This window comes from Hemitrygon akajei, chromosome 7 (genome assembly GCF_048418815.1).
Source record: "Hemitrygon akajei chromosome 7, sHemAka1.3, whole genome shotgun sequence".
Classification (NCBI taxonomy): domain Eukaryota; kingdom Metazoa; phylum Chordata; class Chondrichthyes; order Myliobatiformes; family Dasyatidae; genus Hemitrygon; species Hemitrygon akajei.
The window spans coordinates 139,373,401-139,392,346 of NC_133130.1; the positions used below are offsets into that span (position 1 = coordinate 139,373,401).

Sequence of the window (18,946 nt, forward strand, 5' to 3'; positions counted from 1 at the left end):
GTACGCTTTCCATCCACGCCGGGTTGAGTGTTGAGTTTGCAACTCGACCTCGTAAAATAAAGAAAATACTGCGAAATGTCTGTGTGAGGAGTGGCGCGCCACACAGTCTTTCGTTCCGCGCCTTGTAAGGCGTGAAAATGCCCGACGCTGGCCTCTCAGGCCCGAGTCGACATCATCATCACCATCATCATCCTCTGAACCCTGTCTATCCATGTACTTACCTAAATGTGTTTTAAATGTAGTTATTGCATCTGCCTCAAGCACTTCCTGTCAGCTCGTTCCACTGATCTGCAGCTCTCTGGATGACAAAGCTGCCCCTCAGATCCCTTTGAAATATCTCACCTCTCACCTTAAAGCTGTGGACTTCCTCGCTGGGGTGAGCGTAGTGCTGGTGAAAGGTGAAGTGATGGAAGGGTTTGAGTTGGGCGAGAGCAGAGATGAGGGGAGTTGGTGGAAGAAAGAGAAGGTGAGGACTGGGTGGGACAGGGGTAGCTGCAGTGAGAGAGGAAGCGGGTGCTGAGGAAAGTGTGTGAGGTGTTTAGAGTGTTTTGGGAGGAGTCTGAAGAGGGTAGGGGTAGGGCGTGTAAAGTAGTTGGGGGAAATATGGTTGGGGGTGTGGATGGCAGACTGAGGCCCAGTTGCTGGTGAGTCAGTGCTGTGTGTCCCCAGTAGTGTGAGCTGTGTTTCTCCCTGTCCTTCACCCATGGGCACAGAGGTTCCCACTGGACAATGGACCTTCAGTGGGACACTTCTGAATGCACGCGCCAAAGTACACCACGTTCATCGGCTTGTTTGTTTTCTCTCTCTTTCTCTCTGTCAGGGCACTTTACACAGCTGCTCTGGAAGGACACCACAGAAATGGCAATTGCTTACTCGGTGAGTGGGCAGACAGCGATAGCGGTGGCACATTACTCCCCGGCCGGAAACATCACCAACGAGGGGTATTTTGAGAAAAACGTTCTGCCCCTCGCAGCCCCTCCTGAGGCAACAGCAGAGCCTGCAGCTGAGAACGTGACAGCAGGTAGAAACCAAAATGAGAACTACAGGGTCACTGATGAGAGATCGTTCTACCTGGATCAACCCCATCACGTTAACTTAAACAACTAACTTCAAATGGTCCAGTTAGTGGGAACCTATCAAAGAGCTGGGGCCACTGAAACAGGGTGGTTCCCTTGGGAAACAAAATCAATTGGTGGCTTTGATCCTCTTTATAAAAGAGGGCGGAAGCACATGGGGCAATTAGAACAAGAGGTTCCTATTTTCCAAACTACGAGGTGTGATTGATAAGTCTGTGGCCTAAGGTAGAATCAATTTTAGAAAACTTAGCACATTTATTTTTCAGCATAGTCCCCTCCTACATTTACACACTTAGTCCAGCGGTCGTGGAGCATACGGATCTTGGACCTCCAGAAAGTGTCCACAGATGGGTGTTTGATAAGTTTGTGGCCTAAGGTAGAAGGAGATGAGTTATACAGCTCTCGTTACATGCACGTGCAGTTCAACTCTTTGAGTGATTATGCAGAAAGTTTGAAGTTAATAACTCATCTTTCTAACTTAGGCCACAAACTTATCAATCAGCCCTGATGAGTTATTAACTCATTTCTGACACAACATCTCCTTCTGTGTGGAGTCTTTTACTGAAAAGAGCCCGTTCCATTCAGTTATTTTTCCTCCAGTGGTCCATGGTCATGCGCAGAAGCTGGAGTAAGAAGGTGGGGGGGAGGAGAGGAGCAAGTGATAGGTGAGATCAGGTGAGGGGAATGGGGGGGTGGGTTAGGGTCAGTAGTGGTTCTTAGGTTACAAGTTAAAAACTTGTACAAGTTTGTTTACTCAGCTGTAGCTGGTGTTTGTGTGGCCTAGTGGATAAGGCATCGGTCTAGTGATCTGAAGGTCACTGGTTCAAGCCTCAGCTGAGGCAGCGTGTTGTGTCCTTGAGCAAGGCACTTAACCACACATTGCTCTGTGACGACACCGGTGCCAAGCTGCATGGGTCCTAGTGCCCTTCCCTTGGACAACATCGGTGGCGTGGAGAGGGGAAGGCCTGCAGCTTGGGCAACTGCCGGTCTCCCATACAACCCTGCCCAGGCATGCGCCCTGGAAACCTTCCAAGGCACAAATCCATGGTCTCACGAGACTAACAATGCCTATTTCTTAGCTGGAGTTCAAATCACCATCCCAGTTCCCTCTCTCACCTTATCTCCTTACCTGCCCATTACCTCCCTCTGGTGCTCTGCCCCTCCCTTCTCTTTCTTCCTTCCATTGCTGTCCTCTCCTATCAGATTCCCCCTTCTCCTGCCCTGTATCTCTATCACCACTCAACTTCCCTGCTCTACTTCACCCCCTCCCCTCCCGGTTTCACCGATCACCTTGTGTTTCTTCCTCACCTCCCCTCTGTCTCCTCATTTTTTTCTCCCGATGAAAGGTCTCGGCCCAGCATGTCAACGATTCTTTTTCATAGATGCTGCTTGGCCTGCTGGCTTCCTCCAGCATTTATGTGTGTTGCTTGCAGCTGGAGTTAACCCACCATTTTCTAAAGACACAAATCAATGCATATATATTCTAGCGAAGTTTCATTTTTCAAGTGCCTGGGTGCCAGGAATTCACTCCTCGTTTCCCTGGAGCTGGTTGTCCTAATCTTGAAGGCTTTGAGGTTGATCACTGAGGGGGCTGGTGGATAACCGTGAAGTGTTTAGTTTTGTAGCAGCAGTACATTGCAATCCATAAAAATTACTATAAGTTACAAAAATTAGTAAATAGTGCAAAAGATGAATTATGAGGTAGTGTTTCTGGGTTCATGGACCATTCTATTATGAAGATAGAAAAAGTCAACACTATTTCCACTTATAAGGGATGAGGACCCATCACTGAGAAATTAATTGGTCTTCACCTTAACTTGAGAAGAGCAAATAACTTAACTGTGGGATATAGGGACAAACTGGAGAATACTTGTTTGAGTTAATCATTAATAGAGTTAAAAGAGAGGTGGTGAAAATAATTCCTTTACTTAAACCAGGTTCGAATGGGAAATTCATAAACAATTGTAAAATCCTCCAATTCATTTAAATGGAATTGGGTAGTTGTTGTAAGACAGGGTGGGAGATTTAAACTCAGTGTTATATTTGAGGCAAAGTAGCCACCCCATTGCAGTGGGTGAGTGGTTAGTTTATTTAATGCAGTCTTCGTCTGGTTGACCCTGTGCGTGTCTTCATCTTCTCCAGTGCCAGACGCGGAACCCGAGCCAGAAGCACTTGCCGCAGAACCTGAGGAAGTTCCTCCGGCCGAGACACAACCTGAAGGTAAAGCCTCGGCTGGGCCGGTCGACGGGGACTGTCAGTGGTGGGGGCCACAGGGGTCAGCACTGGTGCCCCCACTATTCACAATCTGTGTCCCTGACATCAATCAGGGCTGCTGATAATACAAAGAGGTGGGAAAGTAAGTTGTCAGGGATGCACAAAGAGGTAAAATATAGTTTGGGACATAAAGACAGAGTATAGTGTGGGGTGATGTAAGAATGGTAGGAGGATATTGTTCACATGGGGAAGGATGACAGCACATACGGTTTGTGAGCCCTGGACCGAAGGACAGTCTTCACTCATCCTGGTTGGGAATTGTTGGCATTCTCTACCCAGCACTGAATTATTGAATGTATTGAGGACTGAGGAAAAGCCTTGGTCCACACCACAGTTGAGTTTATAGAGTTAAGTCTAAAGTCAGATCAGCACTGACCTCATTCATATCTCGTGGGGATTTATAGCGCATTCCTGTACCCTACCTTATACTGGACTATTCAGGGCCATCAGGAGGGAGTGGATTCAGTCCTGAATTCATCAAATCACTTCCTCCTGCTCCATGTCACAAGCCAGGACCATGCCCTTCCCTGGATGAACAGAACTCAGTAATATATTAACCTGCAGTGACATGCCTTCAACTGCAAACACACATCACCACGTATACACACACACACACATCACCACGCACACATCACCCCACACGCGCACACACACACATACACTCTCACACACTCACACTCACACTCTCACTCTCACTCTCACTCTCAGCCATGGTCCATGACAACAGTACAACGTTCCGTCCAACACAAGCTAAACATGCGTCATTTCGGCCACACACTAATATGGTCTCATTTTTTTCCCACAACACTACACCAACACCTACCACCAGCCTGCCTACACACAGTCAAACCTGAACCATCACCCTCTGACCAGTATGACTCCTCTCCCTCACGCAAATGGTGCACGGTTATCAATGGACGTTCTGTTCCTGCAGAGCCCGTGCCGGAGCCCCAAGCCAAACCAGAGGCGGAGGATGCAGAAGAAAAAGATGAAGAGCCTGAAGCAGTCCTCAAGACCCCGAAGACAACACCTGTTGGTACGGCAATCTGCTGACGATCGGACAGGGGACGTACGCTGAGGGGGAGCGGGGCATTCCCTGGATGTTGTATGTTGTTGTCCCCACCCAAACCAGAGCTCGGAGGATTCACCGTACAATCTGCTGAGACTTCCCACTAACACCTCCATACAAACCTCATCCCCCCTCTTACCTCTCACCTTTCCTCCTAATAAAGCCTCCCACAGATTTAGCTCCTTAGCACTTGCCCGGGTGAGGAGCAGCACCTCATCTTCCACCTGGATCTACAACCTGAGGGCATGAACGTCAATTTCTTCAATTTCTAGTTATCTACACCCCTCTGTCTCTTTCTCTATCCTCCTGGTCTACATCATTCCCCTCCCCCATCATCCTGTTTCTTTCACCTGTACCCCTCCTGCACCCTTTCCGTTTGCCCATCAGCTGGACTCTCCTCTCAGTAGGTCCCCTCCACCCACTGTTCCCATCTCCCTTGTTTCAGATCCTTACTTTCCTTTCAGATTCCACCACCTCTGGCCTGCGTTGCCTCCACCTTTCACCTACGGGCCTCTGTCACCATTCCCTTCACCCCTTTCCCATCTACCTGTCACCGGCCTCACCTGGATCCACCTATCACCCACCAGCTCTTTATACTTGCAGTCTCGCCTCTGGCTTCCACTCCAGCTGAGGCCGATAGGTTAATAAGAAACATCGGGGGTCACACGTTAGTGTAAGATCATCCAGTCAGAGGTGTCACAGAGAAGCTGCAACCAGGCCTTTCAGTTCACCTGGGCCAGTGACCATCGACCAGCCTCTGTCACTAATCCTTCTCTGATCCATGCTCCCAGATCCCACTCCGCACTGGTGGTGGCTTGCAGCATCCAATTAACGTACTAACGCAGGGGAAACCCACTCAGTCAGAGGGAGAACATGCAGACTCCACAAAGGCAGCACTGGGAGTCAGGGTTGAACCCAGAGTGCTGAAGCTGTGAGGCGGGGGCTCCACCACTGGGCCACGCCAGTGGAATTGCAGGCGGTTACCTTTGTAATTTTGGGAGCCCAGTGAACACCTGAATGTGCTGGTACTCAGAACCTCCAGATAAATCAGATTTATTCTGACAGGACCACTGCTCAGTCTACGCAGGGAAACCTGCCAGCTATACCAGCACCGAGATAACGCAGGCTGGGGTACAATCTCTTCATGTGGAACAAGAAGAGTAGGTCAGAGAGGAAAGGGTAACTTTCTGCCAAAGGGTTTCAACCCGAAACGTCGACTGTACTCTTTTCCATAGATGCAGCCTGGCCTGCTGAGTTCCTCCAGCATCTTGTGTGTGTGTGTGTGTGTGTGTGTTGCTCGGGTAACTTTAAGGTCATTCGTGATATTTTTCAATTTAATCAAGTTAATTTAAATGCATTTCTAATTATATTTCATTATTTTGTTTTTTTTAACTCAGATATTAGATTACAGCATGTAACTTTTTAATATAGAATGCTTCTGAATAATTCTCATAGACAATCACAAGTATTTAATCACTTTAGCCTGGAGGTAAGTTTCACCAGCAGTCACAATCCCTTTGTGGGAAGGACATGTTATATGGGATTTTGCTGATCTATAGTCACAGAAACGGTAGAGACTGGCATGGAAGTAGGCTTGTTTGGACTAGAATAAAATTTCAGGTCGAAGACCTGACCTTCACTTTCAGGGGCTGCCTGGCCTGCTGAGTATTTCCAGCATTTTCTGTTTTTATTTCAGATTTCCACCTTTTACTGTTATATTTATTTCAAAGGGAGATAAACGGGCCAGTTTAAAGTTAAGGAGAGGGTGGGAGTTGTGCAATGGGCTACGAAGCCTTGTTACTATGAGGCCAGGTTGCCTTGGGGATAGGCAGTAGATAAAATCTGGTTACTAGGTAAACAAGGGAAGTTGGAGAGAGATACTGAAAGAGAGAAACAGACAGACAGAAAATAAAGCACATGAGTAAAAGGAAGGGCCTATTCCACACTGTAGCTCAATAAATAAATAAACCCAATGATTTGGCCTCTACAGCATCTGTGGCAACGATCTCCACAGATTGACCACCATCTGGCTAAATAAACTATCTTCTTCATCCTGTATGCCTTCTTCACTAGCTGACGAGGGAGGATGCCAGCGCCTGTGGGACTGAATGCCTGCACCCCGAGGCTGGTTCTCATTTACTCACTCGCGCACCTATCTAACAGCTCTCTACCCGCCAGCCCGTTCCCCTGATAAAGCTCTCTCTGCTTGTCCGTGTGTTTCACAGCCACACCCCTGTCCGAGGACGCGCCAGAGGAACAGGAATTGGAAGCTCTGGCAGCTCTGGCAGCTGCGGCAGGTAAGCCTATCGCAAGTGAAGAGCAACCTCCCTCTCCACACCATCTCCGTACACCTCACGGTGATAACAAACTGGCTTCCCTGTAGTGGATCGTTAGGACTAATTAGACAGGTGCCGTTCTTAGCCCTGTCCTTGTCTGGATGCACTGGCTGTCCAGGTAGATCATGATCCCACTCTGGAAACTGAATGTCTTGTGCTTACATTTTGTCTGTTCAGGACTACCTGTGTCAATCCTTTTCCAGCTTCTCAGGATATTCAGATTCCTTATTTACCAGGCGCCCAAGCTATTCAGATTGCCAGCACTGTCAATGCTTGTCTCTAACTTCCCAACAACACTGATTGTGTAAGGTGCAGTCAAAGCTTTGGGTCTTTCCACGCATGGCAGATCTCCTAGAATAGACCAAGACCTTGTCCTTCAACTCAGAGGGAAAAAATAATTCCTTGGTACCCTGGGTTTTAACTGAAGGAATATTAATGTATCAGAATACCTTATATGAATCAGAAACATCTTTTATTGGGTAGTCTCCAACCCAATAGCATGAATATTGATTTCTCCTTCTGGTAAAAAAAATTCCCTCCCTCCCCCCCTTCTGTTCTCCACTCTGGCCTCTTATCTCTTCTCACCTGCCTATCACCTCCACCCATGTCTCCTCCTCTTTCCCTTTCTCCCATGGTCCACTCTCCTGTCCTATCAGATTCCTTCTTCTCCAGCCCTTGACCTTTCCCACCCATCTGACTTCACCTATCACCTTCTAGCTGTCTTTCTTCCTCACACCCACCCTTCCACCACCCTTTTATTCTGGCATCTTCCCCCTTCCTTTTCAATCCTGAAGAAGGGTCTTGGCCCGAAACGTCGACTGTTTATTCATTTCCATAGAAGCTGCCTGACCTACTGAGATCCTCCAGCTTTTTGTGTGTGTTGCTTTGGATTTCCAGCATCTGCAGACGCTCTCATGTCTATGATTGGATACTTTTGTTTGTCTTTCTCATTGACACATACCAACCAGATCTTTTAGGTTTTGGAAGCCTTGTCCTTATCTTTGAAACTACTCTTTGCACTATGACTTACTTCAGTAAAAGAAATGTGATTGAGATGACATTATGGAATGTACTCTAGTAGTGAAACAGTATAACATTACAGTCAGAGAGTTACAGAAACAGCCCTTCAGCCCAACTCATCCATGCCAATCAAGTTGCCTACCTGATCTAGCACCATTTTCCTTGTTTGGCCAGATCCCTCTAAGACTTTCCTATCCACATACCTGTCCAAATGTCTTTTAAACATTTTAATTGTTTCATCCTCTGCAGCTTCCTTTGGCAGTTCATTCCATACACCCACTGAACTCCCTGAAAAACTTGCACCTTGGACCCCTTTAAATCTCTCCCCTCTGACCTTAAACCTATGGCCTCTATTTTTAGACTCTTCAGTGCTAGGGAACAGGCTGTGACTACTCACCCTCATGGCTTTATATACATCTATAAGGTCACCTTTCAAACACCGGTAGTCCAGGGAAAAAAAGGCTCCAGATTATCCAGCTTCTCCTTACAACTCAAGCTCTCCTGCACAAGCAACATCCCGGTGAATCTTTTCAGCTTAATGATATCCTCCTTTAATTAGGTGACCAGATCTGTACATAATACTCCCAAGTGCAGTCTCGCCATTGTCTTGTACAGCTGTAGCATGATGTCCCATTTCCTGTACTCAGAGCTCTAATCAATGAAGGTCACTGCCAAATATCTTCTTCACCACCCTGTCTACTTGTGTCACTCTGTTCTACCACACTCTTTACTCACTTACTGGTTTAGGTCCTGCCCTAGCTTAACTTACAAAAATGCAACACTTCACATTTGTCTGAATAAAATTCCCTTTGCCATTCCTTGGCCCACTTTCCCAATGATCTAGAGCTGGTCACTTGATTGCCTCCAACTCAGAACCAACTTCTGAAGGGACTCAGTGGGTCAGGCAGCATCTGTGGAGAGCCAGGTTGATGTTTTGGACTGCATACTCCACCAGTCTTAACCTCAACAACACCACCTCGTACTTATAGTAAAATGTCAGAGTGGTGTTACCACACAGCTTCTGGCAACAATTTGCATGAGGCAATATTAGCATGAGAGAGGGAAGCAAAGATGTCAATAGAAGCATATAGGGAAGCCTCAAAATGTATCTAATTCCTTACATGAATGTAGGACATGAGACATAAACAGATATTGGAGACTATGCTGTGCATATATAGCCATGTAAATTGAACTGGAGCTGTGTCAGTTTGGATGAAGTCCCACCTGAAGAAGCTGAGAGTCTTCTGCTCTCGAGTCTGTATTACATTCACGTCTGTGTTCTGTCTCCAGATAATGAAATGAGCACGTTTGAGTCAGAAGCTTTGGAGGCTCACAATCATTACAGAGTGATGCACGACGCGCCTGCGCTTCAATACAGTTTTGAACTACGGCAAGAATGCAAGAGGTGGGCAGAATACCTGGCGTCCATGGGTGTGGCAGAGGACAGCAAGACCAAGAATGGCGAGAACATCTGGACCACACCCAGCACCACGGCAGAAATTTCAGGTGTATATTTCCATCTCTTGTCTTTACTTATCCTCTCCTTACCTTCACCAAACCTTTACCATCCCGTTGAACTCCTGTCGTCAAAGAACCAGCGATTGAAAGAAATTCCTCTGAATATGTCTGATATTCTGCAACCACGGTCCCTTCATCAATGTACTTTGTTTCCTCGGTCTAGTGGTCTCCTCTGAAGAGCTCCATACTTCTTATTCCTGTGCAATACTCCCTTTCCAACCAAAGACAAATTCTGTCCCTTAGAACTTTTCCAGTAACTACCTACCATTGACATTAGACGGAATGACCTGTAACTACCTCTCTTATCCCCACTGCACTTCTGGAATAAAGAAGCCGAATTTGCCATCCCTCAGTCATCTGGCACCTCACTTGTGACCAGCAGACAGTGTAAATATCTCCAATAGGACCCCAGCAATCCTGAAATTGCAATTGGGTTGTTATTGTCACCAGTACTAAGGGACAGGGAAAATCTTGTCTTGTGTACTATTCAGACAGATCGATGCATTCCCACAGGTCATTGAGGTAGTACAAAAAAAAAATACAGAATGCAGAATCAAGTATTTCAGCAATCGAGAGAGTGATACATCTAATTAGGCTCTGGGAGTTATCCATTTTAATTACACTAAGACTTCTTGTATCAATGGTAACATGTTCCAGGATTTCACCTAAAATATCATTCTCCTCAGTAAAGGTAGAAACCGTGTCCTCTAGCTCCAAGAACAGATCCCAAATGCCCCCACTCTTTCCATAGCTACCCCCTTGACCTTAATGTACTTGTCAAATGTACATTACTTCCTGGAATGCAGCCTCCTCAGATGCTTCTGAGAAAAAAGTCATTTTGATTCATTTTGTAGGTTTGGAGTCAGCTGACTGAATTAAAGGGCAATGTATTAGTCAGATTCTGTTATCTAGTTCTCGTTATTTGATGGTCATTATCTTAGAGTCATAGAACACTACAGCACAGAAACAGGCCCTTCAGCCCATCTAGTCTGTACCAAACTATTCATCTGCCTGGTCCCATCAACCTGCACCCAAACCATATCCCTCCATACCCCTCCCATCCATGTACTAAACCAAATTTTTCATCAATGTTGAAATCAATCCCAATCTACCATTTCGGCTGGCAGCTTATTCCACACTCTCACCCCCTTCTGAGTGAAAAAGGCTCCCCTTAAACATATCATCTTTCACCCATAACCCATACCTCCAGTTCTAGTCTCACCCAACATTGGTGGAAAAAGCCAACTTGCATTTACCCTATCTGTACCCCTCATAAATTTGCATACCTCTATCAAATCTCCCCTCATTCTCTTATGCTGTAAGGAATAAAGTCCTAACCTATTCAACTTTTCCCTCTAACTCAGGTTCTCAAGTCTAGGCAACATCCTTCTAAATTTTCGCTGCACTCTTTCAATCTTATTGATATAGTTCCCATTGGTGGGTGACCAGAACTGCACACAATCCTCCAAAATCAGCCCACCAATGTCTTATACAACTTTAACATAACATCCCAACTATTGGGTGGTTTATAGTGCCATCTCATTAACGGGTCATCCCTTCCCTATGCCTCAATCCCACCCATATAGCCTCAGTAGATGGGCTCCTGTCTGAGCAACTCCATTACCTTTTCCCTGACTGGTAATACCACCTCCCCTCTTTAATCCATCCTACTTTATCATGTCTAAATCAACAGAACCCTGGTATATTGAGCTGCAAGTCCTGCCTTCCTGCAACCAAGTCTCACTAATGTCTATAGTGTCATAATTCCACATGCTGATCCATGTCCGAAGCTCATCTACTTGCATTGAAATATACACACAGGAACTTCTTGCACTGATATATATACACACCTCAGTACATTCATCCCACCATGCACAACCTTTCGATAACTAACTTTGTATGTAGGCTTATCACCACTCCAATATCTGCTCTGGCACTTTGGTTTCTATCCCCCGCAACTCTAAATTAAACGTCCCACTCCCCCCCCCACCCCCATGCAGCACCAGAAGACCTTCCCACAAGGATACTAGTCACCCTACAATTCCAGCATAAACCTTTCCACCACTACAGGTCCCATGTTCCCTGGAAGAGAGCTTGATGATCCAAAAATCTGAAGCCCTCCCTCCTTGCATTATCTCCTTACCTATCTGTTAAACTCTATTATCTTCTTATTTCTGCCCTCACTAGCACATGGTACAGGTAGCAATCCCGAGGTCACAGCTTTAAATTAGCACCTATCTCCCTGAACTCACTTTTCAGGACCTTGTCACCCTTCCAACCCATGTCATAGGTACCGACATGGACCACGAGCTCTGGCTGCTCACCTGTCAACTTAAGAATGCTGTGGAGTTGACTGGAGATGTCTATAATTGAGGGGAACAAATACAAGGGTACTCTGCATAGGCTGTCTATCCCCATTCCTCTCCTGACACTACCTCTGCCCTTCACCTTGGGTGTAACTCCCTCTCTGTACGTTCTGTTGATCAACACCTCAGCATTTTGAATCATCCAGAGTTCATCCAGTTCCAGCTCCAATTCCTTAACATGATCCGTAAGGGTCTACAGCTGGATGCACTTCTTGCAAGAGTTGTTGTCGGGAATTTTGAAGTTTCCCTGTCTTTCCACACCCTACAAAAGAAGCATTCCACTTTCCTGTCTAGCATCCCCACCAACCTAACTGTGCAATTAGGAAAACAAAAATTAAATGAATAAGTCTACCTCCATCCTCTGCCCCTGCCTCTCCTTGTCAAAGCCTTTAGGAGCCAAAGCCTGAGCTCTCTACTCTAGCACTGACCCACTCACACAATGCCCACTCCACTTAAACCTAACTTCTTTTTATTGGATCTTGCCAAGGGCCTAGTTACACACACTCCAATGTCTCCTCATGACGTGTGGCATGCTGATTGTTGACAGTCAAGAATGTTTGTCTTTTGTCTCTTATCAGGCAAAGAACCTGTGACTGCGTGGTACAACGAAATCAATGATTACAACTTTAACAGTCCTGGTTACAGCACACTGACATGTAAGCATTTAAATTTATACCTGATGGTAAGCAATAGAATTCATACTCAGAAGCCCTTCAGCTTGCAAGCTGAGAGCTTATCTTAAACATTGCAATATAATGAACAAATGGCATGAGTGAATACCTCCAGACTGGTGTTACATTGAATTCAGGCAGCAGTTTGTTTTGGTTTGGGGAGAGGGGAGGGATATGCCAGAGGACTTTGTGATATTCATAAAGGCTTTTACAACAGGAACTCCCAAACCAAGAGATATGAAACGTCATGAAGAGAGAGGTTTGTAACAGTTTTGCAACCGCACAAGTTGAAGTTTCTAATGGTGTAAGCATTGTAATAATCTGAGAAATGTAACAGTAAGAAACTGCCCAACTCTTGGAGCAAACCTCACACACAATAGAAGTTCATGGGGAACCCCAGGATAATGGAAGAAAAAGCAGGTACAAGATGGCTCTACAAGTACAAAGGCACCCTGATGAAAGTTCATTGACTTAACGTATGCACTCATTTCTCTCTCTATGGACACTGACTGACCTGTTGAGTGTTTCAAGAATTGCCTGTTTCTTTTTAATTTTGGATTTCTAGTATCTGCAAGTTTTTTTTTTGCTTTTCACCTAAGGACTTCAGTCCAGCAGGCAGGTTAGGAAAGATGGAGTTGTTCTTACAGCAGAGATGGATCAGGGAAAATTGAACATAATTGTTCAAAGTTACACAACTTTTCATAGAGTACGTGAAGTGAAGTCGTGCCTCTGGCTGGACTGCCAGCGACCAGACCACCCATATCTAAGAAAAATATTTTATTCAACAAAGTTATGATCTGCAAAGTATGGGCAGAAATGTGTAAGCAGATTTATTTGTGATTTAAATCAAGTTTAGGCATTGGAATAGACTATTAAACCATTCAAACCTAATCAGACTCTAGTGGAATCATGGCTCATCTGTGACTAACTCCATGTCCCTTTCTTTCCAATTCCACACAATATCCCTGATTATCAACAAATTACTGTAACAGTCTTAAATGTAGTTAAACATCACTTGTCATGTGAGGAGGAGTTACAAATATCACCCTCTCTGCATGTACAAGAACACTCCTGAAAAACTCAGCTGCAACTTTCAGACAAGTCCTCCAGTTGTATTTGCACCTACCAGTGGACTGACTTCACCTGTCAGTTTCCCTCCATATCGTGGAAATTTCAGTTCAATCACCCTTAGTCAACTGAATGCCAGACTGTTTGTGTAATCTTTCTTTGTAATTCAGCTCTTGGGGGCAAAATGTCTCTGCTTCACTCATGTCAAAAGCCTTATCTTCTTCTTAAATGACTAGGATTAGTCTAGCCAAGACTTTGTACAGCAGTAGCATCACTTCTATTCCCTGTACTGTAGTGCTTGAGTACAGTACTTACTCAAGTACTGTAAGTACTTGACACCAGTACTTAACTTAATCTATATCTATAAATGCCATTTTCTCTTAGATCACTGCTGCCATTAACTTTTCAGAGTTTGGAAAATATTCTTGTACATACCAATGTTGAAGACTTCATATTTTCCAACATTAAGATTCATTTAGAATAATTGTGCCCATTTATTCTACCCATTAATATTGATTAATTATTTAGTATTTCCTCTTATACTCCTGAAAATATCACTTATAAGTCACTATTAAACTTGAATGATTTTTTTTTGCCCATCATTTAAGTTATTTGGGAATGCAGTGATCCATGTGGGACACCATTACCTACCTTGGTAATTTCCTAATATCTGCCTCTTGCTGCTTCCCAAGTTCCCTGAATAATTTGCCTTCAATTTCATGGCTTCCACTTCACCCAACAGTCTGGAGGATATCTGGATTTGCATCCTGCTCAGTACAGACATTGGAATTGGTTTATTATTGTCACACGTACCAAGGTACGGTGTAAAACTTGACTTACATACTGTTCATGCAGATCAAATCATTATACAGTGCATCGAGGTAGAACAAAGTAAATAAACACAGAATAAAGTGTAAGAGCTACAGAGAAAGTACAGTGCAGAAAAGCAATAAGATGCAAGATCATAAAGAGATAAATTATGAGGTCAAGAGTTCCTTTTACCATAACTGGTGAACCATACAATATTCTAATAACAGTGGCATAGAAACAGTCCTAGAGTCTGGTGATCTGTGTTTTTTGGATCTAATGTCCGAGGGGAGAAAAGGGCATGTCTGTGGTGGCTGGGGTCTTTGATTAGGCTGGCTGCTTTACTCTCTGCAAGTACAGAAAAAACCTTGAACTTTAACATCAGGGCATTTATAAATTAGAGATTTGTAACTTGTGTAACAATGCCATTTTTTTTGTATTAGATGAAAGCTGTCAACAATAGCATAAGACGCAAAACTAATCATCGGACGGTGATGCAAATTTTTAGTTAATGCATGAAAATAAACTTTATCAGCAGCGTCCTTTATCTGGCGTTTTGAGATACCTGAACTGTGTGCTTACACTCTCGAATGCACAGAACACACCTTGCAAGACAGCTTCCCCATTCACAGCGGGAAGGAAGTGTGAATCTAATGGTATTACAGGTGCTCTCTGTATGCCAACAAACCAGGAGCAGCAGCCTCAGGAACAAGCTGGCTGCCTGCCTGGGTCACTGGACCTTCAGTGGAAGAGGTTGGACGTGAACCTCCCACGTGTCTGCAGAGTGCAGGGTCTGAAATCAGAAACAAAGTTTTCCCTTTCTTTCACTGATGTCATTTCCTCCTTTGATAGCTGTTTGCAAACTTTAAATTGAGTGAAGCTTGGTTTGGCGTACATTTCACCAAAGCACATATGCACACACTGAATCAGAGTAGAAACCCTTTCATAATCTTTGCCTCTCCTTGCAGGTTACCCGGTTGTTCAGTAGAGGGGAAGATGCACCCTGCTTTGATCATTATGCACTATGCCAGATGGTTTACTCTGGTCCATTACAAGTTCACAGAGACGTAGTGAGGAAGTAGCAGAGGGATTATCTATTGTGTCCCTTTGTGCCCACTTCACCATTCAAGGCCCTACCTGACCCTTCACCTCAGTGCCATCTCTTATTTTTGCACTATCCCCATACCTGTCGATTCCCCTAAATGTCCAGAAATCTATGGATCTCTGTCCTGAATGAACTCGGTGACTTCGCCTCAGGTACCCCTGGGGTAGAGAGTTCCAAAACCCCACCAGCCCGAGTGAAGATACTTCTCATCTCAGACATAAGTGTTCCTTCCTGTTGGATCTGGAGATGACATCGTCCAGAAGGTTCTTTGGAAGTCAAGAATGAGGCACACATCTTTTGGTTTGGCCATTTTATTAGATGCTCATAAGAAGGGAATGATCATAAAACACAGCAGCTGGTGACCAATTCAGTCTGTAAGCAACTCACTCTACTGTAAGGAAAGAACAAAGAACTTGCCTTGTGGTCAGTCTATATTACTGAAAGCTGGTTCAAGCTGGGTAGATAAGGGAGTTCTCTGATAACGAACAGCTTTGATTTACGTACACTGCCAAGACATTCCCAGCTTACAAAGTAACTATAAATTACAAAGCCAGCCTCAATGCAAATTACTGAAAATCCACTGAAGGTTTACAGACAAACAAATGACTATACAAACATATAAGCAAGAATAAAGAAAGTCAAATACAAGGAAAAAAACAGTCAACGCTCCCTGACTCTGAGAGATCGCATGTTTTTAAAGCACACGCCAATGCTTGTGTATAAGTATGATTCCAGATGCATGTGCTTTAGTTTAAAATCGTTTCACCCTTGGCAGGTCGGTTTACCCAGATGGTCTGGGTGGAAAGCACACAGATGGGCATTGCTTATGCAGTAGGTCCCAAGGAGATATTTGTGGTGGCCCAGTACAGCCCAGCTGGAAACATCATGGACCAGAACTCCTTCCAAAATAACGTGCGGCCAAAAGACTCACTCTCTGTGGATTCCAGAGATAAAAACGACACGATTTCTCGACAAATGGTCAGCAATGAGGCAGCAGGTAGGAACAGGAATGGGAACAGTCACAACCAGTGTGAGAAGGTCTAATGAGGGGATGGGAAATGTCTTTCTCCAAAGCAAAGATATTATAATTAAAGGTTGGGGAATGGATTTGGTTGATGTGGAGATATAGAGAGGTTTTACCAACTCAGAGAACTGTAATTTTTTCATACCTTATACTAAGAGTGATTGTGAAGGAAGCCATTTAGCCAGTTGGGACCATGCTATCCAAACGGAATTCTTCAGGCCCTTTAACCCCGTTCCTTAATTCTCTGCACCACGGCACAGGGGCTCTGCAGGGTTCCTGTGTGTTCTGATGAGCATTGGAAAGATGATGGGTAAGGGATGAATGTGTTGACTATTGGTTTAGAGGGGTGTGCTGGGATCTGTTGGTAGTGGTGTATGCTGGGACAGCTGGTGGTAAGGGAGTGCATTGGGATGTGCTGCTTCACAGGACATTGCGCTGGGCTGGGCTGGTTGGTAGAGAAGAATACTGGGATGTGTTGTTGGGTAGAGGAGTGTGTCGGTTGGTTGGTTGGTTGGTTGGGGCTCTACTGGGATGTGTTGGTTGGGAGGTAAGCAGACTGGGATGTTTTGCTTGGTAGCCAAGTGTGCTGGGGTGGGCTGGTTAGGAGTAGCATGTGCTTGGATGTGCTTGTGGTCAGGGGAGTGCTCTGGGATAGACTATCTGTAGGACAATGTGTTGGGGTATGCTGGTTAGTAGGGGGATGTGCTGGGATGGTTGGGGAGTGAACTGGGATGAGTTGGTTGGTGGGGTACACCAAATATCACCACTCTTTAAGAAGGGAGGGAGAAAAAAGACAGGAAATTATAGACCAGTTATCCTGACTTAAGTGGTTCTTAGAGATATTAGAGTCTATCATTAAGGATGAGGTTGTGTGGCACTTGGAGGCACATGATAAAATAGTCCAAAGTCAGCATGGTTTCCTTGAGGGAAAATCTTACCTGACAAATCTGTTAGAACTCTTTTGGGAGGTAATAGCCAAGAGAGTCAGTGGTTATTGCTTGCTTGGTTTATCAGAAGAGCTTTGACAAGGTGCTGCACAGGAAGCTGCTAAACAAGAGAAGAGCCCATGGCATTACAGGAAAGATACCAGCATGGACAGAAATTGGCAGACTGGCAGGAGTCAAAGAGGTGGTTCTGCAGGCAATGCTGAGGAAGCGGCGGCAGATGGAATATAGTGTCAGAAAGTGTATTGTCATGCAGTTGGTAGAAGGAATAGAGGCACAGGCTATTTCTAAATGGGCTGTGAATTCAGAACTTGGGGGTCTGAGTGCAGGATTCCACATAAGTTAACTTGCAGGGTGAGTTAGAAGTAAAGAAGGCAAATGCATTGTTTTGAGATTATGACAATACATTAAAAGCAAGGATTTACTGTTGATGCTATAAAAGGCATTGCTCAGACCCCATTTGGAGTGTTATGAACAGTTTTAGGCCTCGTACCTAAGAAAGGATGTATTGGCATTGGAAAGGCTTCAGAGGAAGTTCATCGGAATGAACCCAGTAATGAAAGGGTAAATATATGAAGAGTATTTGCTGGCTATGGACTTGTACTCACTGGAGTTTAGAAGAATGAAGGGGAATCATATTGAAACTTACTGAATATTGAAGGCCTAGATGAAGTGGACATGGAGAGGATGTTTCCAATCATGGGAGAGTCTAGGATCAGAGGGCACAACCTCAGAATGCAAAGAAATCCCTTTAGAAAAGAGATGAGGAGGAATTTCTTTAGCCAGAACGTGCTAATTCTGTGGAATTCATTGTCACACACATCTCTGAGCCAAAGTTATTGGATATATTTTGAGAATATGACAAACACATTGATGAAGGTAGAGCAGTAGATGTAGTGTATATGGATTTCAGCAAGGCATTTGATAAGCTACCCCGTGCAAGGCTTATTGAGAAAGGCATGGGATCCAAGAGGACCTTGCTTTGTAGATCCAGAATTTGCTTGCCCACAGAAGGCAAAGAGTGGTTGTAAGCGGGTCATATTCTGCATGGAAGTCGGTAACCAGTGGTGTGCCTCAGGGATCTGTTCTGGGACCCCACTCTCTTCGTGATTTTTATAAATGACCTGGATGAGGAAGTGGAGGGATGGGTTAGTAAATTTGCTGATGACACAAAGTTTGGGGGTGATGTGGATATTGTAGAGGGCTGTCAGAGGTTACAGTGGAACAGTGATAGAATGCAAAACTGGGCTGAGAAGTGGCAGATGGAGTTCAACACAGATAAGCGTAAGATGGTTCATTTTGGTTGGTCAAATATGATGGCAGAATATAGTATTAATGGTAAGACTCTTGGCAGTGTGCAGGGTCAGAGAGATCTTGGGGTCTGAGTCCATGGGACACTCAAAGCTGCTGCGCAGGTTGGCTGTGTGGTTAAGAAGGCATATGGTGTATTGCCCTTCATCAACTGTGGGATTGAGTTCAAGAGCCAAGAAGTAATGTTGAAACTGTACAGGACCTTGATCAGACCCCCCTTGGAGTACTGTGCTCAATTCTGGTCACCTCACTACAGGAAGGATGAGGAAACTATAGAAAGGGTGCAGAGGAGATTTACAAGGATGTTGCCTTACACTAATAGGTTGAGTGAACTCGGCCTTTTCTCCTTAGAAAGAC

The 18,946-nt window shown here is 44.9% G+C and overlaps 1 protein-coding gene across 1 annotated transcript in view; it reads left to right on the plus strand.

Annotated features, from left to right (window-relative positions):
- LOC140730155 (uncharacterized) overlaps positions 1-18,946 on the plus strand; it is a 45,918-nt gene that overhangs the window by 15,278 nt on the left and 11,694 nt on the right. The window contains exons 3-9 of the mRNA XM_073050284.1: positions 821-1,021; positions 3,219-3,296; positions 4,285-4,386; positions 6,645-6,716; positions 9,066-9,281; positions 12,238-12,315; positions 16,086-16,307. Of these exons, the coding sequence (XP_072906385.1) occupies positions 821-1,021; positions 3,219-3,296; positions 4,285-4,386; positions 6,645-6,716; positions 9,066-9,281; positions 12,238-12,315; positions 16,086-16,307 (969 nt within the window). The remainder of the gene's footprint in view (positions 1-820; positions 1,022-3,218; positions 3,297-4,284; positions 4,387-6,644; positions 6,717-9,065; positions 9,282-12,237; positions 12,316-16,085; positions 16,308-18,946) is intronic.